The sequence below is a fragment of the Odocoileus virginianus genome, chromosome 5, assembly GCF_023699985.2.
Source record: "Odocoileus virginianus isolate 20LAN1187 ecotype Illinois chromosome 5, Ovbor_1.2, whole genome shotgun sequence".
Lineage (NCBI taxonomy): Eukaryota > Metazoa > Chordata > Mammalia > Artiodactyla > Cervidae > Odocoileus > Odocoileus virginianus.
The window spans coordinates 52,734,703-52,762,649 of record NC_069678.1 but is presented as its reverse complement, the minus strand read 5'-3'; the positions used below and the strand labels follow the sequence as shown (position 1 = coordinate 52,762,649).

The 27,947-nt window shown below is 35.0% G+C and overlaps 2 protein-coding genes across 5 annotated transcripts in view; one reads left to right on the top strand and one right to left on the bottom strand.

Annotated features, from left to right (window-relative positions):
* Positions 1–11,904, bottom strand: part of LRRIQ3 (leucine rich repeats and IQ motif containing 3) — a 196,135-nt gene extending 184,231 nt beyond the window's left edge. The window contains exon 1 of one of the 2 annotated variants that reach the window (XM_020877711.2): positions 11,694–11,904. The gene's annotated coding sequence lies outside the window, so the exon portion shown is untranslated. The remainder of the gene's footprint in view (positions 1–11,693) is intronic. The other variant, XM_020877712.2, reaches the window with a different exon arrangement.
* A 39-nt stretch (positions 11,905–11,943) lies between these two features.
* On the top strand, positions 11,944–19,861 carry FPGT (fucose-1-phosphate guanylyltransferase). 3 transcript variants are annotated; one of them, XM_020877713.2, is made up of 4 exons: positions 11,944–12,096; positions 13,354–13,521; positions 14,664–14,756; positions 16,780–19,861. In XM_020877713.2, exons 1-4 carry the CDS (start codon positions 12,015–12,017, stop codon positions 18,237–18,239), a joined length of 1,803 nt encoding a protein of 600 aa, XP_020733372.1. In that variant the 5' UTR covers positions 11,944–12,014; the 3' UTR covers positions 18,240–19,861. The 3 variants fall into 3 exon arrangements, with proteins under 3 accessions (XP_020733372.1, XP_070324031.1, XP_070324030.1); XM_070467929.1 differs by lacking the exon at positions 11,944–12,096 and adding an exon at positions 12,116–12,385; XM_070467930.1 differs by lacking the exon at positions 14,664–14,756.
* The last annotated feature ends 8,086 nt before the right edge of the window (positions 19,862–27,947 follow it).

The window sequence follows — 27,947 nt, the reverse complement described above, 5'->3', positions numbered from 1 at the left end:
ATGTGGGATGCATGTGTGTGTGTGGTACAATGGAATATTATTCAGCCATAAAAATGAATGAAATTTGTCATTTGTGAGAACAAGAAAAGAACTTGAAGCTATTATGGTAAGTGAAATAAGTCAGAGAAAGACAAATACTGTATGATCTTAGTTATACATGGAGTCTTAAAAAAAAGTAAAAATGAAAAACTTGCCCATAAATACAGATAAGATTCGTGTTTACATAGGTGGATAGTACAAGTTTGGCAAATAGGCTGAATGGTTCAAAAGGTACTAATTTACATTTATGAAATAAATAAGTCACAGGAGGTAAAATACAGCATGGTGATTATAGTTAATAATACTATTCCATTTAGAAAGTTGTTAATAGAGTACACCCTAAAAGTTTTCTCCAAAAGCAAAAAATATTTTGAATGGTACGGTGATAGATATTAACTGGACTTATTGTCATGATAATTTTTCAATATATACGAATATTAAATCATTATTTTTATACCTGAAGCTAACATAATGCTATATGTCAACTGTACCTCAATAGGTACTACAATTGATAGCTCCTACTCTACCAAGTTAAAAGCCTGGGTAACAAGTGCTGCTAATTTTAAATACAAAAATTTAAGAAGAAGCCTTCAGTTCCTTCTAGACTTTAATAATTTTAAAATTATTTTGCTAAACATACATACAAATGTGTATATAAATGTCAAATAATAATATTAGTAAATTCAAATGTGTATAATATTAAGTTCAAATATGTTCAAAAGGCAAATATAATTGAAGTATAGATATATAATAGAGAAAGCATCTGGGTCTAGTTACCATTTCAAAGAAGCTCTGTAATTAAAAAGTAATCAATATCAAATAAACTTATTTACAAAACAGAAACACACCAAAAGACACAAAAAACAAACTTATGGTTAACAAAGAAGGGTGGGAGAGGGAAAAATGGGGAGGTTTGGATTAACATTTATATGAATAACATGTGTTATTTATATATGTTTATCCATCACCATAAAACACATAATCAACAAGGACCTACTGTATAGCACAGGGTATTTTACTCAATAGTTTCTACTAAACTATAAGGGGGGAATAGTGGAATATTAGCAGATTTTATTTTCATGGGCTCCAAAATTACTTCAGAAAGTAACTACAGCCATGAAATTAAAAAACAGCTTGCTCCTTGGAAGAAAACCTATGACAAACCTAAACAGCATATTAAAAAGCAGAAACATCACTTTGCCAACCAAGGTTCATATAGCTAGAGCTATGATTTTTCCAGTAGTCATGTATGAATGTGAGAGTTGGACCGTAAAGAAGGTTGACTGCCAAAGAACTGATGCTTTTGAACTGTGGTGATGGAAAAGACTCTTGAGAGTCCCTTGGACAGAAAGGAGATCAAACCAGTCAATCCTAAGGGATTCAGTCCTGAATATTCACTGGAAAGACTGATGCTGAAGCTGAAGCTCCAGTATTTTGGCCACATAATGTGGAAAAGACTCTGACGCTGGAGAATATTGAGAGCAAGAGGAGAAGAAGGCGACAGAGGAAAAGATGTCTAGATAGCATCACCAACTCACGGACATGAGTTTGAGCAAATTCTGAGGGTGGGAAAGCTTGGCATGCTGCCATCCATGGGGTCACAAGAAGTGTGACATGATTCAGTGACTGAATGACAGCGCCAACATAGGGGGAAAAGAATCACAAAAAGAATATATTTGAGACATTGTGCTATAGACCTGAAACTAACATACTATTGTAAATCAACTGCGTTTCAATTAAAAATATATGTGGGTGTATGTATATATAAAGATATCAGTACCACTGTCAGTAAACTTTCACTAGTTTCTATTGACTGCAATACTAACTTTTTAGTTATCATACATTATAAATAAAAAATCATTTCTTTTTAGTCAGATAATTATAAAAACCATGTTTTTATACAATAAATATTACATCAATTACAAACCATTTTTCTGAAATTTTTCCATTTAAAAAATTGGTGGAAAATACACATAATGAAAGTATAAGTAGTTATGATTGATGAATACCTAATTTAAAAGCTGAAAAGTAAAATCAAAAAATGTATTCTGTGTATTTAATGTCAAATGAGTATATGAAAATATTTAAATATTTTTCAAATAAACTCTTTGTTAATTGTGTCAACGACCTTTAGACATCACATTCATTCCCTGCAACTTTGAATACAAGAAATACAGATACATTATTTTAAGTTAAAAATGTATGAAAATATTAGTTTTGATGATCTGTGTTCCAGTAACTTATTTTCTAAACATTAGTTATGATATTATAAACAAGTGCAATGCTGGATAATAGACTCTAGAATTTTTACAAGAGCTGATAAGATTCTGTATATAAAAGAAAATCATATACAAGAAGAAAAACAAAGTTTTTTGAAAATCAAAATGTAAGGATTATAATTAGCAATATTTTATATCTATCATGGTTGCAAACTATTTGTAGTGTAGAATATCTGCAGAAGACTGAAATCCATAACATATATAGTAATTGTATTTTAAAATACTTTTTAAGTTTAGCTAATAAATTTACTGAATCTATCATGTTTTGAAGAAGACTCGCTATAATTTTAAACCACAGACAAAATGCACTTTAAAAACTAAAGAGGGGTGTTATTAGAATAGTCAAAATATTCCATCTCTTCTTGAAAATGAAATTTAGCTGGTTTATAAATTAATATAAATACATTCAATTCTTTGAAACATTGCATTTTCATTTCAAATGACATAAAATACAATTTGGAGAAGAAATCAAGACTCACTTGTAATCAGAACATGCTATTTTTCCCCTATAAATGCATTTGCTTTCTAAAATTTAGGAAACTACATATATTTGTTATTAAAAAAACTTGTGGAAATTTCAGTTTTCAACTTCTATTCTGTACTCTCAGACTAAACCCATAAACCTGAAAAAACTAAATTGTGATGAACCAGAAGATAGATATAAAACAACAAAAACAATTGATAATTAAAAGATCCAGAAAAAAATATATGAACAGAGATTAAAAAATAGGAAATATTTAGCATAGCAATATTTATCGTAGCTTAAAAAACCTTGGTTAGCAATCGAAAAACAACTAAGTTGGGTCATTAACATACTTCTAACAACATAATAGATAGCATATTTACAGACAAATTTAATTACTGATTCTGCTAATTTATTTCTTTACCACATGCCCTTTCTATGCCCCAGAAAAAAAATAAAAACAAAAACCTCATGCTAATATCAGGATATTTATAAGATGATTTTGCTACCCAGAAATCATTTGAAATAATCTACAAAGAAAACTAAGAGAGCTACAGAGAATCAAAGACAAAGAAAAACTCTGGAAAGAAACCAGAATATAAAGTATCTAACATAAGAACACAGATAAGAATTATAGCTGTCTTCTCCTCAGAAACCACACAAGCAAAAAGAGAGTAAAATATTTAAAGTTTTTCCAGAAAAACCTCTCCAAAGTAGAATTCTGTACCCTCTTAAATAACCTTTCAAAGTGAAGGAGAAATAATGACTTTCACAGACAAGCAAGTATTGAAATAAATTGCCAGAAATTGCCAACATCCATTGGATCAAAGAAAAAACAAGGGAATACGGAAAAAAAAAAAGAAATCTGCTTCACTGACTATACTAAAGCCTTTGACTGTGTGGATCACAACAAACTGTGGAAAATTCTTAAAAAGATGCAAATACCAGACCATCTTACCTGCCTCCAGAGAAGCCTATATGCAAGACAAGAAACAACAGTTAGAACCAGACATGGAACAACAGACTGGTTCAAAATTAGGAAAGGAGCATGTCAAGGCTGTATATTGTCACCCTGCTTAGTTAACTTCTATGCAGAATACATCATGCAAAATGCTGGGCAAGATGAATCACAAGCTGGAATCAAGACTGCCAGGAGAAATACCAACAACCTTGGACATTCAGATGATACTACTTTAATGGTAGAAAGAGAAGAGGAACTAAAGAGCCTCTTGATGAGGGCGAAATTACAGTGAAAAAGCTGGCTTAAAGCTCAACATTCAAAAAACAAAAACTATGGCATCTAGTCCCATCACTTCATGTCAAATAGACAGGGAAAAACTGGAAAAAGTAACAGACTTTATTTTACTAGGTTCCAGAATCACTGCTGACAGTAACTGCAGCCATGAAATTAAGACTCTTGCTCACCGGAAGAAAACCTATGACAAACCTAGACAGCATATTAAAATGCAGAGATATCATTTTGTCGACAAAAGTCCATACAGTCAAAGCTAGGCTTCTTCCAGTAGTCATGTACAAATTTGAGAGTAGGAATATAAAGAAGGCTGAGTGCCAAAGAATTGATGCTTTTGAACTGTGGTGCTGGAGAAGACTCTTGAGAGTCCCTTGGACTGCAAGGAGATCAAATCTGTCAATCCTAAAGGATATCATAGTGTATATGTACCACAGCTTCCCCATCCATTCGTCTGCTGATGGGCATCTAGGTTGCTTCCATGTCCTGGCTATTATAAACAGTGCTGCGATGAACACTGGGATACACGTGTCTCTTTCAGATCTGGTTTCCTCAGTGTGTATGCCCAGAAGTGGGATTGCTGGGTCATACGGCAGTTCTATTTCCAGCTTTTTAAGAAATCTCCACATTGTTTTCCATAATGGCTGTACTAGTTTGCATTCCCACCAACAGTGTGAGGGTTCCCTTTTCTCCACACCCTCTCCAGCACTTATTGCTTGTAGACTTTTGAGATAGCAGCCATTCTGACTGGCGTGTAATGGTACCTCATTGTGGTTTTGATTTGCATTTCTCTGATGAGTGATGTTGAACATCTTTTCATGTGTTTCTTAGCCATATGTATGTCTTCTTTGGAGAAATGTCTGTTTAGATCTTTGGTCCATTTTTTGATTGGGTCATTTATTTTTCTGAAATTGAGCTGCAGGAGTTGCTTGTATATTTTTGAGATTAATCCTTTGTCTGTTTCTTCATTTGCTATTATTTTCTCCCATTCTGAAGGCTGTCTTTTCACCTTGCTTATAGTTTCCTTTGTTGTGCAAAAGCTTTTAAGTTTCATTAGGTCCCATTTGTTTATTTTTGCTTTTATTTCCAATATTCTGGGAAGTGGGTCATAGAGGATCCTGCTGTGATTTATGTCAGAGAGTGTTTTGCCTATGTTCTCCTCTAGGAGTTTTATAGTTTCTGGACTTACATTTAGACCTTTAATTCATTTTGAGTTTATTTTTGTTTATGGTGTTAGAAAGTGTTCTAGTTTCATTCTTTTACAGTGGTTGACCAGTTTTCCCAGTCTGTAGGTACGTGGATTTATCTCTGGGCTTTCTGTTTTGTTCCACTGATCTATATTTCTGTCTTTGTGCCAGTACCATACTGTCTTGACGAGTGTGGCTTTGTAGTAGAGCCTAGCCAGAGAAAGAGACAGGGGGGTGGAAGGGACAGAAATAACCAATATCAGAAATGAGAAATGGAAAAACACTATGGATCCCACAGACAATACTATGAACAACTCCATGCACACAAATTTGATAACCTTGATGAAATGAACTGATTCCTTAAAAGAAATAATCTGCCAAAACTCACACAAGAATAAACAGACATTCTGAATATGCACATATCTAACAAAGAAACTGAGTCAATAATCATTAACCTTCCAAAACAGAAACACCAAACCCAGAAGGGTTCAATAGGGAATACTAAGTTAGAAGTTATATAAATTCTCTACAATCTCTTTCAGAAGATAGAAGCATAGGGAATACCTTCTCACTCTATGAGCCGCCATTATCCTGATACTAAAGTCAGTCAAAAACATCACAAAACTACACACCAGTGTTTTTCATGAAAACAGATATAAAAATCCTAAAAAAAAAATTAATAAATCAAACCCAACAATGTACAAAAAGAATCATACATCTACTACTGAGGAAGGTGATTGCAGCCATGAAACTAAAAGACGCTTGGCTCCTTGAAAGAAAAGCTATGACAAACCCAGACAGTGTATTCAAAAGCAGAGACATTACTTTGCTGAAAAGGTCTGTCTAGTCAAAGCTAGGGTTTTTCCAATAGTCATGTATGGGTGTGAAAGTTGGATCCTAAAGAAAGCTGAGTGCCGAAGAATTGATGCTTTTGAACTGTGGTGCCCTTGGACTGCAAGGAAATCAAACCAGTCAGTCCTAAAGTCCTAAAGGAAATCAACCCTGAATATTCATTGAAAGGACTGATGCTGAAGCTGAAACTTCAGTACTTTGACCACCTGATGGGAAGAGCTGACTCACTGGAAAAGACCCTGATGCTTGGAAAGATTGAAGGAAGGAGGAGGAGGGGACGACAGAAGATGAGATGGTTGGATGGCATCACTGACTCACTGGACATGAGTTTGAGCAAACTCTGGGAAATGGTGAAGGACAAGGAAGTCTGGCATGCTGTAGTCCATGAGGCTGCAAAGAGTCAGACACGAGTGAGCAACTGAACAACAACAAAAACACCAAGCTGGATTTATTCCAGATATACAAGACTCCTACAACATTAAAAACCAACTAATGTCATCTATCACATCAACAGGCTAAAAAGAAAAATCACATGATTATATCAACAGATGCAGAAAAAGCATCTGATACAATCCATTACCTTTTCATGATAAAACTCTAAGTATACTAGGAATAGGAAAAACTTCCTCAACTTGATAAAGATTGTTTTTAAAAAAAAAACCTACAGCTGATATCATAATTAATGATGGGAAAAAAAGAAACTTTTCCCCTAAGAAGTCCAAGACTAGAAATGTCCCATCTCACCATTACTTCCCAACATTGTACTGAAAGTACTAGCTTATGCAATGAATGAGACAAAAAAAAAAAGAAAGAAAAATGTGCAGACGACATCCCTGTTCACAGATAACATGATCATCAGTGTAGGAAATTCAAAAGAATAGACAAATACTCTTAAAACTATTAATACTAAGTGATTACAGCAAATTTGTATATTGAGGGTTAAAACACAAAAGTCAAACACTTCTCTATATACCAGCAATTAATGAGTTAAAAACACAACATCATTTCTATTTACCACTACCAAAAATAAAATATTTCTGTGTAAATGAAAAAGAGTGCACAAGAAAAACAAACAAAAATACTAATGAAAAATTCAAAGAATAAATGAATTCAGGAAGACTTAATATTCATGGATAGAATGATTCGGTACTGTCAAGATGTCAGTTTTCCAATTTATCTTTTGATTCAAGACAACTCCAGTCAAAATCTCAGCAAATTATTTATCAATATTGACAAACTGATTCTAAATTTTATATAAAGAGGCAAGAGATCCCCAAAACACAATATTTAAGTAGAACAAATGACACTCTGACTCTAAGACTCACTACAAAGCTATAGTGATCAAGACGAAACAGTACTGCCAAGAAAAAAGGTAGATCAATGGAACGGAATAGACAGCCAAGAAACAGACAGACATGAATACGATCAACTGCAATTTCCAACAGATGGTGTTGAAACAGCTGGACATCCACATGGGAAAAAAAGGAACCTGAACACAGATTTTATACCTTCAGGAAAATTAATTCAAATTGGACTGTATTACCTAAATATAAAACATAAAACTAAAAATACTTTAGAAAATCACTTAGGAGAAAACCTAGATGACATTAGGGATGATGATGATTTTCTTAGATACAATAAAAACATAGTCCATGAAAGAAATATGTTATAACCTACAGTTCTTTAATATTAAAGACATGATCTGCAAAAGTTAATGCCAAAAGAACGAGAAGACAAGTCACAAACTGGAAAATAATCTTTGGCAAAAGTCACATGTGATAAAGGACTTACTAAAAATGTACAAAGAACTCAAAATTCAACAATAAGAAAATGAACTAGGTTAAAAATATAAGGCAAAACCTTAATACAAACTTCAGTAAAGAAGATAGAAAGGCGGCAAATAATCATAGGAAAGTTGCTTCTCATCACATGTCATCAGGAACAAGAAAACTAAGACAAGAATGAGATACCATTACACACCTATTAGAATGGCCAAAAGTCTAATACTGATAACACAAACTACTGACAAGGAAGGAACTTTCATTTATCCTTGTAGGAATGCAAAATCATACAGCCACTCTGGAAGACAGTTTGTTGGTTTCTCCAAAAAACTAAACATACTCTTACCATAAAATCCAGCAGTGCATTCTTTGGTATTTACCCAGAGAAGTTGAAAACTTACTTAACATATTACCCTGGACATGGATATTTATAGCAGCTTTACTCATCATAAAAATCAGGAAGAATCAAGAAATACTTCAGTAAGTAAATATAAATGCGTAAATAACCTATGGTACATCCAGACAATGGAGTATTTACTTAGCACTAAAAATAAATTAGCTATCAAGCAATGAAAAGACATGGTGTAATCTTAAATGCATATCACTTAGTGAAATAAGCCAATATAAAAGGGCTACATACTTAGAGTTCTACCCATATGATATTCTGGAGAAAGGAAAACATGAAAGCACAAATATCAGCAGATGCAGGATTTGAGGAGAAGGATGAATAGGCAGAGCACAGGGGATTTTTAGGAGAGTTAAACTACTCTGAATAGTATTATAACAATGTATACATGTCCTTATACTGTGTCCAAACCCACAAAATAAAAAGATCAAGAGTGAATTGTAAGGGAAACCACAGACTTTGGGTGATTATGATGTGGTATTGTAGGTTCGTCAATTACAACAGATGTACCATTCTGATAGGTATGTTGACAATAAGAGAGGCTATGCATGTGTGGGTATATTGGAAACCTCTGTACCATCTTCTCAATTCTGCTATGAACCTAAAACTGCTTTAAAAAATAAAGAAAGCAAAATACAAGTTAGGGGGAAAAGTTTCCCTTTGCCCTACAGAAAGGGGGTGAAGATTTCTTCAATAGGACACAGTGGGGGGAAAAATAGTGAATAGGTTGAGACCAGACTAGCTGAGTAAAAAAAAAAAAACCAAAGAAAGGAAACAGTAAAAAAAAGAAATTTTTTGCTTTCCACTCCACATGAGGAAGAGTAAGAGAAGAGTGGTTAAACAGAGAGATGATACTCAAATAATAGAAACAATGAGAACTCTGGCATAAACTGGCCAAGCCATGAACCTGAGCTCCACAGTCCATAATCCAGGACCTCATTTGGATTCCTGAGCTCCACAGTTCATAATCCAGGACCTCATTTGGATTCCTGAGCTCCACAGTCCATAATCCAGGACCTCATTTGGATTCAGTTTCTTTTTATGAAGGAGAATAAAAATTTAATGTCTCTCAACAATTTTCACACAACCTTCATAGTTTTGCCTATATTGATAAAAAATAAGTAAACTGGCATTAATTGTAAATAAGCACAAAACATCTTATTTGGATGATGGAAATCTGTACCCAGTTTGTGGTTGCAGTTACACAATTCTGTACATTTACCAAAAATCATGAAATTTCTCACTTAAAACAGGTGAAGTTAACAGCATGTAAATTATAACTCAGAAAAGTTCTTCAAAAGTCTATTTCACCTCTTTTTATGGCACTTCTTCAGATACTCTCTTCCAACAGAAAAAAAAAAAGCCCAAATGCCTCCAAAGAATATCTTTTTTTTTCAACTTACTATAGTTTGGCTTGTCTGATGTCCCTTTTAAAATATGGAACTCAAGATCAATCACATTATTTCCATTCTATACAGAATAATGGGTTACTACTAATCTGTATCAACTTATTTTATTCTGGTCACTGTAGCTTATGACTGTTTAAACAACTATATCACACTGTCTGATTATATAAAACATAAACTTAAATAAAATCCATTAACTTTTTTTACCAGTATAATTGACTGCCACAGATATTTATTCCCAATCACACAGTATATAACATTTTTTTCATTTTTTACTTAAAAATTAATATTAGTAAAAATTTGAAGAAAATAGAAAAGGCAGAGGAAGGACAAAAACCATAGCTGATACAGTATTAATACAATCCCTCAGCTAATAGGCTCTACTGATCTTTCTTTCCTTAGGGCTATAATTATCTAATTCTACAACTTAAAAATTAACTCCATCTACCTGGTGACAACTCCCCAAATTATATCTCCAGCCCAGACCTGTCTCACAAAGTCCAAATTCATGTATAATGCAAGCAAACACATAGACACACAAGTGCCCATTACACATGCATTGCATGCATATACATCTGTGTATTTTATGCGTCCAAAACCAAATGTTGAACTCTCTCCCTACTATCCCAATAACTGTCTCTACTTCCCAATCCATGGCCTTTCCCATTTCACTTGTCCCTCTAGCCTTCAAGCAGTTATCCATGACTCCTCTTTCACATTCCAGAGCCATTCTGTTAGCAAAATGTATTAATTGTGCCTTCAAATATACATCCAGAATCTAACCAAGTTCTCATCACCCCCACTGTTAACCATCCTGGCCAAGACTTCACCAACACTCACGAGTTTTGCTGGAGAAGCCTCTACACAAATCTCCCTGTTTCTATCATTGCCTTATTTTCCATTACAGTCTGTTTTCACATTTCTACGTGCTCTTTTCAACCATTAAGGAAGTTGCATAAAAACCCAGCAATGGCTTTGTTTCACTCAGTAAAGGAAAATCCTTTATTTAGGCTATTGTCATCTCTCTGACCTTCTCTCTTGCCATTTCTTCCTTTCATTCACTCACCTCATTAAGTATTCTATATTTTCTAAACATTCTTAATGCATAGGTTTTTTTTTTTTTTTATTAACAGAAAAGAAAGCTTTTAAACAATAAAACGACAAGAGAGTAATTTCCCTTTTTACTCAAATGCTCTGTAAGTACAGAATTGAATAACAGGGTTAAGTCTTTAGAAGAAAAAACTAAGTTAAGTTCATTGTAGTAACTTGTAAGCCCTTAAATGTCTAAATTGCTGATGAAAACTTTAATGAGGACAGTCTTCTTAAACTGTATCATGCAGTAGAATGATTTCTGAGTTTGGAATTGAAATATCCTGCTTAAATCTTCTCTCTACTGATAATTGTGAGACTAAGTCACTATTCTTTCTGATTCATAGCTTTCTCATGTATAAAGATGAATAGAAGAATCTGTAAAACTCATCATAAACTCGTGCTTTGCAAGAGAATAAACTTATTCATGGGTACCTATTATTGATCCGGACCTAACAGAAACACATCCAACAAGACTGACTTATTCCCAGTGATGCTACTGAAAATTCTACATTAATCTTCATACACAAAAGGATGCCAAAGAAACAGCCAAAAATACCACAAATGTTAACGGCTTCATTGCATGAGTTTATACAATTTCCAAAAGCCTATTAAGTGATCTCAAAACTGAGAGGGGTGGAGAGGCTCACTCTCTAGTAACTGCAAGGGCAAAGAACCCACAAAGCTTCCTGAAGAGAATAAGGTTTTTAAAAGTTCAGAATGTGTATCTGAACAATGGGGATGGGGCAGATGGCGTCAGATGACGATCTGAGGATTAGGGATTATCTTTCAAGAGATCCTTGGGAACTGCTTCAGGCTAAAAGAAACCACGCGTTAGAAAGGACGAATCGCCTTGGAGAGAAAGCTACAAGATAGGTTGTAGTTTCGACTTCTCCTTAAACTGAATTCTCGAAATTTCGTCGCCCAAACTGAACCACTTACCGGGTCTAGCGGGCTGCAATGCCTTATGAGTTGGGAACTAGCGGCCCAGACCCGGCACTGTGGGACAAATCTCTAGGTGGCCATTTCCGTTCCGGAGACCGTTACTAAGGAAACGGGGCGAGGCTCTGCGCAGACCCCATCTTGGTTTTTCCCAGGCGGGCCAGAGAGCTTCAGGGGCGTGGTTACGTGAAGGACGCACGCAGGGGGCGGGACAGACGCGAAATCGAACCAACGGACCCGGTTATGTCCCAGGGCGCATGCGTGCGGTGCTTGCCCGCCTCATACCAGGAAGTCCTCGGCGGCCTTCGGTAAGGTGAAACTATGGAAGCTGAAAGTAGACCTGCCGGCGAATCTTTGCAAGAAGCCACCCAGCGAAGGTTGCGGAGGTTTTCAGAGCTTAGAGGTACCAAAGGAGGAACCCTAGCACCTCCCCTACAATAGATAGTAGGAGTTCTTTAAGTGCTGGGATATTTACTGGACTGCCTCTTCCTTTTATCACCTGCGGACTTAGGACCCTGGCCCAGGCGGAGCTAATGTTGCTGTTTTTTATTCTACTGTCACTCTGCTTTCCTTCCGTTGTGCTTATTACTTTCCTCTAAGTTTACTTCTTATTGCATATGTGTGAGGAGGATGGAGAAGAAAGACACTTATTGGCCTGACTAGTGAAGCTATAAATACAAGTTAAACATTTGGTTAGTTCATTAACAAAAATTACTTCAAATAAACCTAGAAGATCTAAAGCATAGTGTTTTGACGCTTATAAATACAGCTTTAGCTTTCTTCCAGTCCCTACCTATTTCACCAATTTGTTCCATAATGTGAACGCTTACTAAGTGAAAAGCCAAACAATATGAAGGAACTATGGACAAAATATTTCAAGGGTTAGAAAATTTTTTTAAATTTATTTTAAAAGACTATACCACTTGCAATTTCTTGTACAACTATCTAATAGGTTATGTTTTTATCGACATTAATGCTTTTTAAAATAACAGAAAATAGTACTTAGGTAACCTTCTCACCATCAGCCAAAAATTCAGTCTGCCTTTTGTTGAGTTCATCAGGGACCTGGGAACTTTTCTGTTATCCGGAATTTGTTATCATTCAACAATAGACTTTGTAAGCGTGTATGATTCAGCTTAAGGTAATTAAAAACTAATGTGCTCATATTTATAAACACCAACATTGTAGCAGTAGATCCTTGGGTTTAATTTTTATTAGCCAACAAACATTAAGTCGTACCCATATGTGAAAATTGATTTTCAAAGCTGGAGATTCATTGATTCCTTTGGCTCTTTTTATTTAAGAATTGAGCCCATCTTTAGCAAGTCAAAAGTACTTCTCTTAATCAAGAGACATTTTAACTCTAAGAATATCTAAGTAAATGAAATGGTAGACCAAAAAAGGAATAAGTGATCTAAAAGAGAGGAAGAAATAGAATTTGTCAACAGCCCTTACAAGAGAAAAAGAATTTGTCAACAATCCTTATTAGAACTATTTTGAATCCTGCTAGTTGGCCACTCATTATTCCCGAATTCTCAAAAGAAGAAGGTACATTTTTGGAGATACTGTTACCTGTTTCATCCTTTTTTCCAAATAGGTAAAACCTGTAACAGCTAGAGAATTCTACTAATATTTATCTTTTCTTTCTTTTTCCACATAGGCAAATCAATGGCAGCTGGAGAATTCTGGGACATTGTTGTAATAACAGCAGCTAATGAAAAACAGGAACTTGCTTATAAGCAACAGCTTTCAGAAAAGCTGAAAAAAAAGGAGTTACCCCTTGGAGTTAAATATCATGTTTTTGCTGATCCTCCTGGAGCCAAAATTGGTATGCGTTTATGGTTAGATTTATATCTTAAGTTGTGGGTAGAATAATCATTGAAGAAAAGTTTTCCTGTGGCTTACAGTTTATGGACTATGTATGTTTCCACCTGTAGTCTTTACAAATATAAAATTTATTATTGTAAATTCACTGTTTTTAAGAAAGGTAAAAGGGATGACAGATGTTTTTGGACATTGTGGACATACCATGAAAAACTTGCAGAATATTATTCTATGTTAAAATTTATTAGTCTTAGTAAAATTTATTCTGGTGGTAAACATTCCTTTGAACCTTATCCATAGTTCCCTTAAGTTCCCTCCGAACTCCACAGTTTGTTCAGAAATTAAATGAAGGGAGCAAGTCAGGAAAAATACATACTGCCTCTTGAGACCCACAATGAACAATATGAAAGAGCACAGTCTAATTGCATAAGTATTATAAGATGTTTACTTTTAAAAACAAGTTGTCAGCTTTGCGTTTTGACCTTCCCTTATAAATAAAAATACATGCCATTTTTCTGGGGGCTGTTTTCCATGTGATACTTAAAGCTGAAGCCCCTTGATTACAGAATTAGGGTATTTGTATCTGATATTGGCATGTCCTAATTAGCCGATGTTTTAACCTTTGTAAAATGTGGTCAGTACTTGTGTGATTCTGATGTTTGAATGAGATTTAGGCACAAAATGTAAATAACTTATCCAAAGTAACTAGTAAATGGAAGTTACATTTACTTCCATTTGCAAGTTCTTAGGAAACTTATATGATTTTTAGGAAATCAGGTTCTAAAAAACTTTTTGGAGAGTAAATCTAAGGCACATATTTAATCATATGGGAGAATTATTTTAATGAATTTTATGGTTCTTAAGTCCAAGTGAATGTGCAAGTTTATAGTCTTCTAGTGCCTAATTTATCATTTCTTTCTTTATATTACTATTTTCATGAGAGGATTAACTCAACTTTTATTACCGAGGCCTGATCTCTGGGTTTTATTACTAATTATTTAATTGCCAGGAAATGTGTATTTAATTTGATTCTTTTGCCTGTATCTTTGCTCTCTGCCTAATTAATTTTAGCCACAGGATCTTATCCTCAAAGTTATAACACCTAAATTTACTGTAATAAAATAAACCCTGCTTTTTAACTTTAAGGAAATGGAGGAGCAACTCTTTGTGCCCTTCGATGTTTGGAAAAGCTTTATGGAGATGAATGGAATTCTTTTACCATCCTATTAATTCACTCTGGTAATGTTATACTTTACTAATTTACATTTTCTTTTAGTATTTTACCCTTGATACCTCAGGGACATTTTTCTCCCTTACTAATACTTCTTTCTTTCTTCTTGTTCTTTTGTTTTGAAGTTAATTCTGCTCTGGAAACAACTATTTCATGTATTTCTTGATATTGTTAGGTTGTTAGTAGCATAATATCTTTCACAAAATTTAACCTTAAAATCGTGGATCACGTACATTATCACCTTTTCATGGATATTGTTCCATTTTCCTATGATAGAACTCATCAAAATATGAACATTTCTTGATAATGCTTTAGAAAGGATTCTTGCTTTAGTACTATGATTACCAGACTTTAGACAAAACCTTCTGTTACACATTTTTATCTTGTTGTTGGTGGCCAAAGTCTGTAATCCTTAAGAGTTTAAAAACAAAAGAAAAGGTGATAACAGAACATAGAGTTGACAAAGTATAAAAGAGGGGAAATCACATACAAATAAGATAGTAGAAATATAAGAAAGAAAGAATCTCAGAATAAAGGATAGTTTTCAAATTGGACAAGTTTGGTTGTATTAAAATTTTGGTTGTATGATAGAAACCTCTGTTAATTTCCCTCTGTGTACTGAGGACTGGTGAAACTTTGTCATGGACCTGCACTGTTCAATTACAGATATTTTAGAACCATTTGTCCACATGGTTACCAAAGCACTTTTCATTTCTTATGATTCACACACAGAACAGTTCTTTTTGAAGATATCAGGTAAAGCATCGAAGTTCTAATTTTAAGGTTAATTTAAGAGGTTAAAAAAAAAAGGCTTACAGTTTTATTCCCAAACATTATTATTATTACCAATTTAGTAAAAATTAAGTTAAACACCAGAAAATGTATACAATTGATCCTTGAATAACACAGGGTTTAGAGGTGCTGACCCTTAACACAATCTGAAATCTGCATATAAGTTCGTAGTTGAACTACTATAGAGGTGGTTCCACTCTGCATATCCACAGTTTCTCATCAGGGATTCAGCGAACCTGGGGTCATACAGTCTTACAGTATTTATTGAAAAAAATCCTCATGTAAGGGGACTGATGTAGTTGAAACCCTAAAGTATAATTAAAAATAGATAATTCTTGTAATGCGAAATTTTACTGTTGGTTAGTATTTGGAAAATGAAAAAAAAAGTGTTAACTCTTGTTGGTTGAACAATGTACTCTGAAGTGAGTACTTTACATCTACTATTGATCTTATAATAATAATTGTGATTAAAAAAAAAGCATTATTCCACATCTGCTGTCTTAGAGTAAATCCAAAGATAAACAATTAAAAAATGGTATACCAGAATTTAAACCCATTTTTGTGTGACTCTTTCTACTATGTCTCTCACTGTAATTAGTTACATAGTTACATAAAATGATGTAACAAATTATAGTGTATTTAATGTATTTAAGAGAAAATACTTCTCAAGGAATTAAGTCATATGGCTCATCATTGAGGGAAAAGCCTTTTTAAGTTAAAAACAAGTATATATTGTAAAATGCTTTTATATAAACGCACCTTTACTGCTTTTAAATGTAGGTAATAATTTGATGAAAAATGTTGCATCTGGAAGTTAGTCTTTAATAGATAATTATGTATACTGGTTTTTTGGTCACATTGTTCCCCCATGAAGTGGATTTTTAATATGGGAGTTTACACTTGATTGAAATTTACTGTTTAAAATTTAGATACAAGATCATATTTTTGTTCATTTTCCTTTTTACTTGTTCTGCAGTTGATTCAAAAAAGTGTCATAGCCTGTAAAGCATATTTAGAATTCTTTCCTAGTCTAGAACTGCATTATATCAAATCTTTACAGGAGATTGCTCTTTGAATTTGAAATTTGAAATTTATTATTCTTTCCTGGGGTATAGTAATGCATATATTTTAAAAATCTTTAGAGATATTTTGAGTTGTCACTGATGCTCCTACATTTTTAAATCTTACAAACAATCTTATAAACATTTTAAAACAGTTATTTTTTTAAATTCTATATAGGTGGTTACAGTCAACGCCTTCCAAGTTCGAGTGCTCTGGGGAAAATTTTCACTGCTTTGCCTTTTGGTAGTCCCATTTATCAGATGTTGGAATTAAAACTAGCCATGTACATTGATTTCCCCTCACATATGAATCCTGGAATTCTGATTACCTGTGCAGACGATATTGAACTTTATTGTATTGGAGAATCTGAGTTTATTAGGTTTGACAAACCTGGCTTTACTGCTTTAGCTCATCCTTCTAGTTTGACTGTTGGTACAACACACGGAGTGTTTGTCTTAGAACCTTTTAACCATTTAGAATATAGAGACCTCGAATACAGAAGTTGCCATCGTTACCTTCATAAGCCCAGCATAGAAGAAATGTATGAGTTTGATGCTGTGTGTAGACCTAGAAAATTTTTTCAACAGGGATTTGCTGGGAGTGACATACCCTCTCTTAAATTAGAGGCTGAGTATGTCTACACAGACAGCCTATTTTACATGGACCATAACACAGCGAAAAAGTTACTTGCTTTTTATGAACAAATAGGTATGCTACACTGTGAAATAGATGCCTATGGAGACTTTCTTCAGGCTTTGGGACCTGGAGCAACTGTGGAGTACACGAAAAACACATTAAATGTTACTAAAGAAGAGTCAGAGTTGGTAGACATGAGGCAGAGAATATTTCATCTTCTTAAAGGAACACCATTAAATGTTGTTGTTCTTAATAACTCCAAATTTTATCACATTGGAACAACAGAAGAATATTTGTTTCATTTTACTGGAGATAGCAGTTTGAAGTCAGAGCTTGGCTTACAGTCTATAGCTTTTAGCCTCTTTCCATCGATACCAGAATGCTCTACTAACAAACCCTGTATTATTCAAAGTATACTAAATTCAACATGTTCTGTGAAACCTGGCTCAGTTGTGGAGTATTCCAGATTGGGGCCTGATGTTTCAGTTGGGGAAAATTGCATCATTAGTGGTGCTTATGTCAAAACAACAGCTGTCCTGCCTGCATATTCTTTTGTGTGTTCCTTAAGCTTGAAGATGAATGGACACTTAAAGTATTCAACTATGGCATGTGGAGTGCAAGACAACTTGAAAAAGAATGTTAAAACATTGTCAGATGTAAAGTTACTTCAGTTCTTTGGGGTCTGTTTGCTGTCATGCTTAGACATTTGGAATCTCAAAGTTACAGAGGAACTATTCTCTGGAAACAAGTCATGTTTGAGCTTGTGGAATGCTCGTATTTTCCCAGTTTGTTCTTCTTTGAGTGATTCAGTGACAACATCCCTAAAGATGTTAAATGCTGTACAGAACAAGTCAACATTCAGCCTGAATAACTATAAGCTGTTGTCCATTGAAGAAATGCTTTTCTACAAAGATGTAGAAGACATGATAACTTATAGGGAGCAAATTTCTCTAGAAATTACTTTGAATAGGAAGCAGTCTGATTTAGAGACTTCTTATTAAATATTGTATTGGAGAAGGAAATGACAGCTCACTGCAATATTCTTGCCTGGAAAATCCCATGGACAGAGGAGTCTCATGGGCTATAGTCCATGGGGTTGCAAAGAGCTGGACATGACTGAACTTCTGAGCACAAATATTGTATATTTTGCCTTTCTTGACTGAGCAAGATTGCAGATGCAGGAGTTTTCTGTAGATTGTTGGTTTTTAGTAGAAGTGAATTAATGAAAATTATATTAACATGATTGATGTAGCATAACAATAACAAAAATATAAACAGTTTTATAGTGAAAATTAATATTGTAGGCCTGTAAGTTCAGAAAAATGAGTTTTTAAAGTTTTATCACTATTTTAACTTTTCTTTTATAAAGATGGATTTGTGGAATGTTATTTATTCACAGAGTAGTAGAACAGTCTTAAAGGTGATTTTCTGAACATACCTTTAAAATTTTTCATCTTCTTTTGGACTTTGGTTACAATGAAGTTCTAAGTATTCACTGGCAGTTTTCTCCTTAAGTGCATTAATCCTATTCTGGTGAACTGTTATAAGCATGCCATACTATAAGGTCTTCAAAACACTGTAGAAATGATGTAGAAATACTTTTGCAGAAACAAATCTGTGGCAGACAGTCAGATAAAATCAATGCTTAAACTATTGTGATAATCTTAATTAAGAAGTGCAAACTGTTCTGAAATTGATGATAAAAATCTCTTTTATTAATCTTATCAAAATGAAACCAAAAGGATATATGTGCTGTTTTATCCTTATAAACTTGAACCCATGTTTGTGTATCTTAAAAATTTTCCCCAGAGTTTCATCTATAGGAAAGCATACGTACACATAAAACTCAAGAATCTGTATAGGAAAATGTTGGAATAGTTGGGATTCCCTGATAATCATATAAATTCATTTTGGACATTATCTTCATCCTCCCTTATTAATCCTTTAACAGAACTATTAAAGTTGCCAGATGGACAGATTTTTACTTTTCATTTTTTAATTTTCTGACCATGCACTAGTAATGATACTGAGACGCAGTAAATGGCCAAAATGTAGACAGCAGGAAGGAGCCAGAAAAACAGAATGACTGTGAAAATATACAGATAATTAACAGCTTCAAGACAATAAAAGTTGGCTGAAACTCTAAGCACTGTGTTCTTATTTTGGTATAGGCACATATTTGAAATGTTTTCATACCAAAGTCTAATACTAGAGAAAAGTTTTGTCAGAAGTTTTGTGTTTTAACATGAATAAATTGAAATGGAACTGGTCTGTGCCACTGTTATTTATATGTCAATATAAAATTAGCATATCCATATGAAAATAATTGTTTGTTAAACCAGAAGTGACTTATCAGCAAGTCTCAATTATGACATTTATGTGTATTTTTTTTCCAAGATTCTTCTCAAGGGGAAAATAAAGATATATGGTAGCTGTTGTTTAGCAATTACTGATTTACTTGCAGAGATTTCAGAGGATGTTATGTGTCATTCATTAAAAATTCATTGCTATATTTCTAATCTAATTGATTTAAGGTACCATCAGTTATTAAGAATCATCATTTTATGTTTCATTGACAAAGAAAACACTGCCAATAAAATAAGATGCAATGCTTTTCTCATTACTTGATGTTTTTATTTATTGGAAATCTTTTTGAAAAGCACTTATACAGATTTGTGTCATGTAACCCTTTCTCAAATAGACGTAAAGGAACAAAAAAGTGAAATATTAAAAAACAGTCAAAACTTTTCCATAGCTTCACATCTAGAGACAAACTTTTCTAAAGCAGTATTTAACTTAAGAGTGGTTGATCCATGTGTTTCCACCTAGTACCATCTTCTGTGCTGTCAAAGGTATTGATAAACCTGCATATTCTTCAGGTGCCGCCAGCACACTGCTGCCTGGATTGACCTTCAAGCCATGGCCACCAGATATTTGTTCTGCAAGTTGGATGCTGATGCTTTATTTCTTGATAAAGTTGTTTTACTTTTGCCTTAGTTTAATCGCATCTCTTGAAGGTGGTTGGCTTCTATTTAATATCAGTGGGAGGTTTCTGAGAAGTTGACGGTCACCATGTTAGTCATATTTCTGCACGATGTATGAATGCTAATTGCTTTGAAATGTTTTCTGTTCCAAGAATTTGGCAGTGTCTCCTTTAATATGCATGCCTTGGTGTATAGTACCACACATGTACCACCGGCACTGTACCTAACTCAACCAATGTGATAATCACATGCATGAATAAGTAAGAAATTAAACATTTTCTCTTGCTTTATCATTTTTACTTCATAAAATCACAGCCTTTAAATCATGGGCTTTCAAGGTTTGTAAAAGACAACTACTATTTGTAAATAAATATATTCTGTAAACTTACTGATGAATTAATAATGACCAAGAAGAGAACAGAAAAAATCCAACTTTTGATACTGATCTTCTACCTTGGGCATTTATCTTCCAAACTAAACAAAACAGAAGTAAAGAGTGTGTATTAATTATATTAAGTGGAAATAAATTTTCAAAAATCCAAGTAATATGCTGACAGTCTCAAAAATTTGATGGAATGAATCCAGAATCACTTCTCACAAGCAATGATATTCCATTCATCTTCTGAGTCTAAACAATATTACCTCTGTTAAAAATTACCAAATTTAGCACAGAGCCAAAATCAAAATTTGCCTGCTGCAAAACATATGCATCATGCAAAACATATGCATCATGGCTGATGACTTAGCGTGTTACATGTGCCATTCACATACGCCAAAATATCCTCTGGACTTCAGCAACTTGGAGACCCAAAATTTAGGAACCTTGATGTAATCTGGAAGAGTTAAAAAGAAAAAAAAAATTAAGGAAAATTATTTATCAATTTGCTTAAAATTGTCTACAGCACTTCAGGTGCTCTTTTTCTTTAGCTAAATGAAACACAAGTCTTCATCTATGTCAATAACTAAATTATTCTTGTAGATTAATGTTAAATATTTCAGGAGAAATATTTTAAGCTACCATGAGCTGCATTGTTCATGTTAGTACCTTAGTCATGTTCAATTCTTTGCGACCCCATAGACTAGCCCCCCCCAGGCTCCTCTGTCCATGGAATTCTCTAGGCAAGAATACTGGAGTGGGTAGCCATTCCCTCTCCAGGGGATTTTCCCTACCCAGGGATTGAAGCCAGTTCTGCATTGCAGGCAGATTCTTTACTGTCTGAACCATGAAGGAGGCCCACTATTTTTAAGCATAGTTTAACTTAAATCTTATTTTTCCTACAAAATATGTTCAGATAAAGCCAATTTCTGTGGTGGTTGAGGAATACAACTTTTTTTGTTTATACTTAGTGAAATTATATTATTAGTATTTCATGTACTGAACTTTGTCACAAGTTACATTCTCTTTTCTTTCAGTACTGATATGCTATATTCACAGAAATTTCGAGCTCATTTGTTTTTGAAGTATTATAAAGAGCAAATTGCATCCGTTTCTGGTGGGAAACAACCAGTTCCTGTCTCTGACAGAGCTATCTACATCAGCCACAACAAGCCAAATATGCCATATCATTCAGACTTGCTAGTTTGGGTATACTCTAATAGACCACGATTTTGGATTAAGTTGAAAATTGGAATAAAGGGTCTAACTGGAAAATTGGCAGAGAATCTGAATAGACATGTTTCTTTGCTTGTCCTGGAGCTTTGGCCTGAGGGGCAGGCTTCAAATTTGTGGCCTTCCAAACTGCTCTCAAGGAACACTGGCCATGCTCACCACCTTGGTACTCTCCATTTCCTTGCACCAGCTCTCTGGCATCTCTTAAAAAATGAGCTCATTGATTTGTTTTGGACTTCCCAGTTAGCACTAGTGGTAAAGGAACCTGCCTGCTAATGCAGGAGATGTATAGAGATATGGGTTTGTTCCGTGGATCAGGAAGATCCCCTGGAGGAGGAAATGGCAACCCACTCCAGTATTCTTCCCTGGATAATCCCATGGACAGAGGAGCTTGGCAGGCTACTGTCCGTGGGGTCCCAAAGAGTCAGACACGACTTGTCTAGGGCTCCTAGTTTTGCAGTTGCTACATATGGGACACCTAGATTACCTGACTCTGGGGGCTAGTGGGACTTGGCTTTGTGGTCCCACAAGACAGTATCTATTTGCATCCTTTTAAAGCTGCCAAGTGAAAGTCTGGCTTCCAGTCAGCCTGAATCTAGATAGTGATATCCTCCCCTTTGAGACTTTGACAGGTCTTGGAGCATATTTATCTGCTAGGAGCTATGAGAATATAATAGCTTATTGGACAAACAAAATGATTTGAAAGACAAGAGTTAGGATGGGTTGAATGACAAGGTTCATCTCCTACATGAGACCACTCCTTTAGACAGAGTGAGGTGGTGATTTCATCTACTGTGTACAAACCAATGCAGAGAGTTATGCAAAATGAAAGAGAAATATGGTCCAAATGAAAGAATAGTATAAAACCTATACTATACAGTGGTTAAAAGCTGAAAACCTTTCCTCTAACTGCAAGAAGTTAAGTATGCCCACTTTTGTCAGTTTTATTCAACAGAGTTTTGGAAGTCCCAGCCAGAGCAGTCAGGCTAGAAAGAGAAGTAAAAGGCATCCAAATTGGAAAGGAAGAAGTAAAACTGTCACTATTGCAGATGGTATAATACTATATATAGAAAACCCTAAAGACTCCACAGAAAAATAAAAATAAAACTGTTACAACTAATGAAAAATTAGTAAAGTTGCAGGATACAAAATCAATGCACAAAAAATATGTTTTCTTTCTATAAACTAGTAATGGACAACTAGACAATCTGATCACATGGACCACAGCCTTGTCTAACTCAATGAAACTAAGCCATGCCATATGGGGCCACCCAAGACAGACGGGTCATGGTGGAGAGGTCTGACAGAATGTGGTCCACTGGAGAAGGGAATGGCAAACCAGTATTCTTGCCTTGAGAACCCCATGAACAGTATGAAAAGGCAAAAAGACAGGACACTTAAAGATGAACTCTCCAGGTTGGTAGGTGCCCAATATGCTAATGGAGATCAATGGAGAAATAACTCCAGAAAGAATGAAGGGATGGAGTGAAAACAAAAGCAACACCCGGTTGTGATTGGGATTGGTGATAGAAGCAAGATTCAATGCTGTAAAGAGAAATATTGCATAGGAACCTGAAATGTTAGGTGCATGAATCAAGACAAATTGGAAGTGGTCAAACAGGAGATGACAAGAGTGAACATTGACATTCTAGGAATCAGTGAACTTAGATGGACTGGAATGGGTGAATTTAACTCAGATGACCATTATATCTGCTGTTGTATGTAGAAATCCCTTAGAAGAAATGGAGTAGCCATCATAATCCAAAAACGAGTCCAAAATGCAGTACTTTGATGCAATCTCAAAAACGACAGAATGATCTCTGTTCGTTTCCAAGGCAAACCATTCAATATCATGGTAATCCAAGCCTATGCCCCAACCAGTAATGCTGAAGAAGCTGAAGTTGGATGGTTCTATGAAGACCTACAAGACCTTTTAGAACTAACACCCAAAAAAGATGTCCTTTTCATTATAGGGGACTGGAATGCAAAAGTAGGAAATCAAGAAACACCTGGAGAAACAAGCAAATTTAGCTTTGGAGTACGGATGAAGCAGTGCAAAGGCTAATAGAGTTCTGCCAAGAGACCACACTAGTCATAGCAAACACCTTCTTCCAACAACACAAGAAAAGACTCTACCCATGGACATCACCGGATGGTTGACACCGAAATCAGATTGGTTATATTCTTTGCAGCCAAAGATGGAGAAGCTCTATACAGTCAGCAAAAACAAGGCCAGGAGCTGATTGTGGCTCAGATCATGAACTCCGTATTGCCAAATTCAGACTGAAATTGAAGAAGGGGAGAAAACAACTAGACCATTCAGGTATGACCTAAATCAAATCCCTTATGACTATATAGTGGAAGTGAGAAATAGAATTAAAGGACTAGATCTGATAGAGTACCTGATGAACTATGGATGGGGGTTCATGACATTGTACAGGAGACAGGAATCGCGACCATCCCCAAGAAAAATAAATGCAAAAAAGCAAAATGACTGTCTGAGGAGGCCATACAAATAGCTGTGAAAAAAACGGGAAGCGAAAAGCAAAGGGGAAATGGAAAGGTATACCTATTTGAATACAGAGTTCCAAAGAATAGCAAGGAGAGATAAGAAAGCCTTCCTCAGCGATCAATGCAAAGAAATAGAGGAAAAAAATAGAATGGGAAAGACTAGAGATCTCTTCAAGAAAATTAGAGATACCAAGAGAATATTTCATGCAAAGATGGGCTCAATAAAGGACAGGAATGGTAGGGACCTAACAGAAGCAGAAGATATTAAGAAGAGGTAGCAAGAATACACAGAAGAACTGTACAAAAAAGATTTTCACAACCCAGATAATCATGATGGTGTGATCACTCACACTCACCTAGAGCCAGACATCCTGGAATGTGAAGTCAAGTGGTCCTTAGGAAGCATCACTATGAACAAAGCTAGTGGAGATGATGGAATTCCAGTTGAGCTATTTCAAATCCTGAAAGATGACGCTGTGCAAGTGCTGCACTCAGTATGCCAGCAAATATGGAAAACTCAGCAGTAGCCACAGGACTGGAAAAGGTCAGTTTTCATTCCAATCCCTAAGAAAGGAAATGCTAAAAAATGCTCAATTGCACTCATCTCACACACTAGCAAAGTAATCCTTAAAATTCTCCAAGCCAGGTTTCAGCAGTACATGAACAGTGAACTTCCAGATATTCAAGCTGGTTTTAGAAAAGGCAAAGGAACCAGAAATCAAATTGCCGACATCCACTGGATCATCAAAAAAGCAAGAGAGGTCCAGAAAAACATCTATTTCTGCTTTATTGACTATGCCAAAGCCTTTGACTGTGGATCACAATAAATGTGGAAAATTCTGAAAGAGATGGGAATACCAGACCACCTGACCTGCCTCTTGAGAAACCTGTATGCAGGTCAGGAAGCAACAGTTAGAACTGGTCATGGAACAATAGACTGGTTCCAAATAGGAAAAGGAGTACGTCAAGGCTGTATAACGTCAGGTATATTGTCAGGCTGTATATTGTAACCCTGCTTATTTAACTTATATGCAGAGTACATCATGAGAAACACTGGGCTGGAAGAAGCACAAGCTGGAATCAAGATTGCCGGGAGAAAAATCAATAACCTCAGATATGCAGATGACACCACCCTTATGGCAGAGAGTGAAGAGAAACGAAAAACCCTCTTGATGATAGTGAAAGAGGAGAGTGAAAAATTTGGCTTAAAGCTCAACATTCAGAAAACTAAGATCATGGCATCCAGTCCCATCACTTCATGGCAGATAGATGGGGAAAGAGTGGGAACAGTGTCAGACTTTACTTTTCTGATCTCCAAAATCACTGCAGATGGTGATTTCAGCTATCAGATTAAAAGACATTTACTCCTTGGAAGTAAAGTTATGACCAACCTAGACAGCATATTAAAAAGCAGAGACATTACTTTGCCAACAAAGGTCCATCTAGTTAAGGCTATGGTTTTTCCAGTGGCCATGTATGGATGTGAGAGTTGGACTATAAGGACAGCTGAGTGCCGAAGAATTGATGCTTTTGAACTGTAGTGTTGGAGAAGACTCTTGAGAGTCCCTTGGACTGCAAGGAGATTCATCCAGTCCATCCTAAAGGAGATCAGTCCTGGGTGTTCATTGGAAGGACTGATGTTGAAGCTGAAACTCCAATACTTTGGCCACCTGATGTGCAGAGCTGACTCATTGGAAAAGACCGTGATGCTGTGAAGGATTGGGGGCAGGAGGAGAAGGGGACAACACAGGATGAGATGGTTGGATGGCATCATCGACTCGATGGACATGGGTTTGGTGGACTTTGGGATTTGGTGATGGACATGGAGGCCTAGCGTGCTACGGTTCATGGCGTTGCGAAGAGTCTGACACGACTGAGTGACTAAACTGAAGAAACTACCAGAGAAATTAAGAAAATAATTTCACTTACAGTTGCATTGAAGAGAATAAAATAGCTAATATTAAATTTAAACAATTGAAAGTCTTGTATATTGAAAATCATAAGACATTAATGAAAGAAATTTAAGAAGACACAAATAAATGGAAAGATTCTATGCTTGTGGATTGGAAGAATTAATATTGTTAAAATGCCTATTCTACCTAAAGCAGTCTAGAGATTCAGTGCACTCCTTATCAAAATTCCAATGGCATATTTCACAGTACTAGCAGAAACAATACTAAAATTTACATGGAACCACAGAAGATCCCTAATATTGAGAAAGGAAGAAGGACAAAGCTGGGTGCATCATGCTCCCTAATTTCAAACTATATTATAAAGCTATAGTAATTAGAATAGCATTGTATTGCATAAAAACCACCACACAGATACAGAAGAGAGAGTCTAGAGATAAAACCATATATATACACACACACACATATATATATACATTTGTATATGTATATGTTGATTAGCTTATGATAATGGAACCAAGGGTATACAGTAGGAAGAGAACAGCCTCTTAAATGATGCTGGGAAAACTAGACAACATGCAAAAGAATGTAATTTCTCCAATATCCTACACTATACACAAAAGTTAACTCAAAATAGGTTAAAGACTTGAAGTAATACTTGAAACCATATAACTTCTAGAAGAAAATATAGTCAGTAAGCTTCTTAACATAGGTTTGGTAATGATTTTTTGAATCTGACACCAAAACAAAGGAAACAGAAACAAAAATGAGTAAGAGAGACTACACTAAACTGATAAACTTCTGTACAGCAAGGGGATCTACAACAAAATGAAAAAGCAACCCATTGAACAGCAGAAAATATATGCAAATCATATATCTAATAAGATATGTTAGATATAATATCTATAATTAGATATATATCTAATCATATATCTAAAAATCAAAATGTGTGAATTCATAAAACTAATGATTTGATTTAAAATGGTCAGAAGATCTAGATAGATATTTTCTAATAAGACATACAGATAGACAAAAGGTATGTGAAAAGATGTTCAACATCATTAGTCATTAAAGAAATGCAAATCAAAACCACAATGAGATATTACCTCACATCTGTTAAAATGCTATATTTTAAAATACAGGAAATGATAAATTTTGGAAAATATATTAAGTAAAGAGAACCATTGTGCGTTGGTAGGAATGTAAATTGGTGTAGCTACTATGGAAAACGTTATCAAATTTCCTCAAAAAATTAAAAATAGAATTACCACATGATCCAGCAATTCCTTTTCTGAGTATTTATTCCCCTAAAATGAAAAGTTAAAGTCGCTCAGTCATGTCCGACTCTTTGCAACCCCAGGACTATACAATCCATGGAATTCTCCAGGCCAGAATTCTGGAGTGGGTAGGCTTTCACTTCTCCAGGGGATCTTTCTAGGTCTCCCGCATTGCAGGTGGATTCTTTACCAACTGAGCTATGAGGGAAGCCCACAGTGCTAATTCAAAGATATATATGTACCTCCATGTACATGTCAGCATTATGTTTGCAGTATAGTAGTCAAGATATGAAACAAAGTAAGTCTTCATTCATGGATGAATAGTTAGAGAAGTAGAATACACACATACATATAATGAAATACAAATGGAGTAATGTGGGATTAAAAAAAAAATTAGGTTGGTGCTCAAGTATGGTTT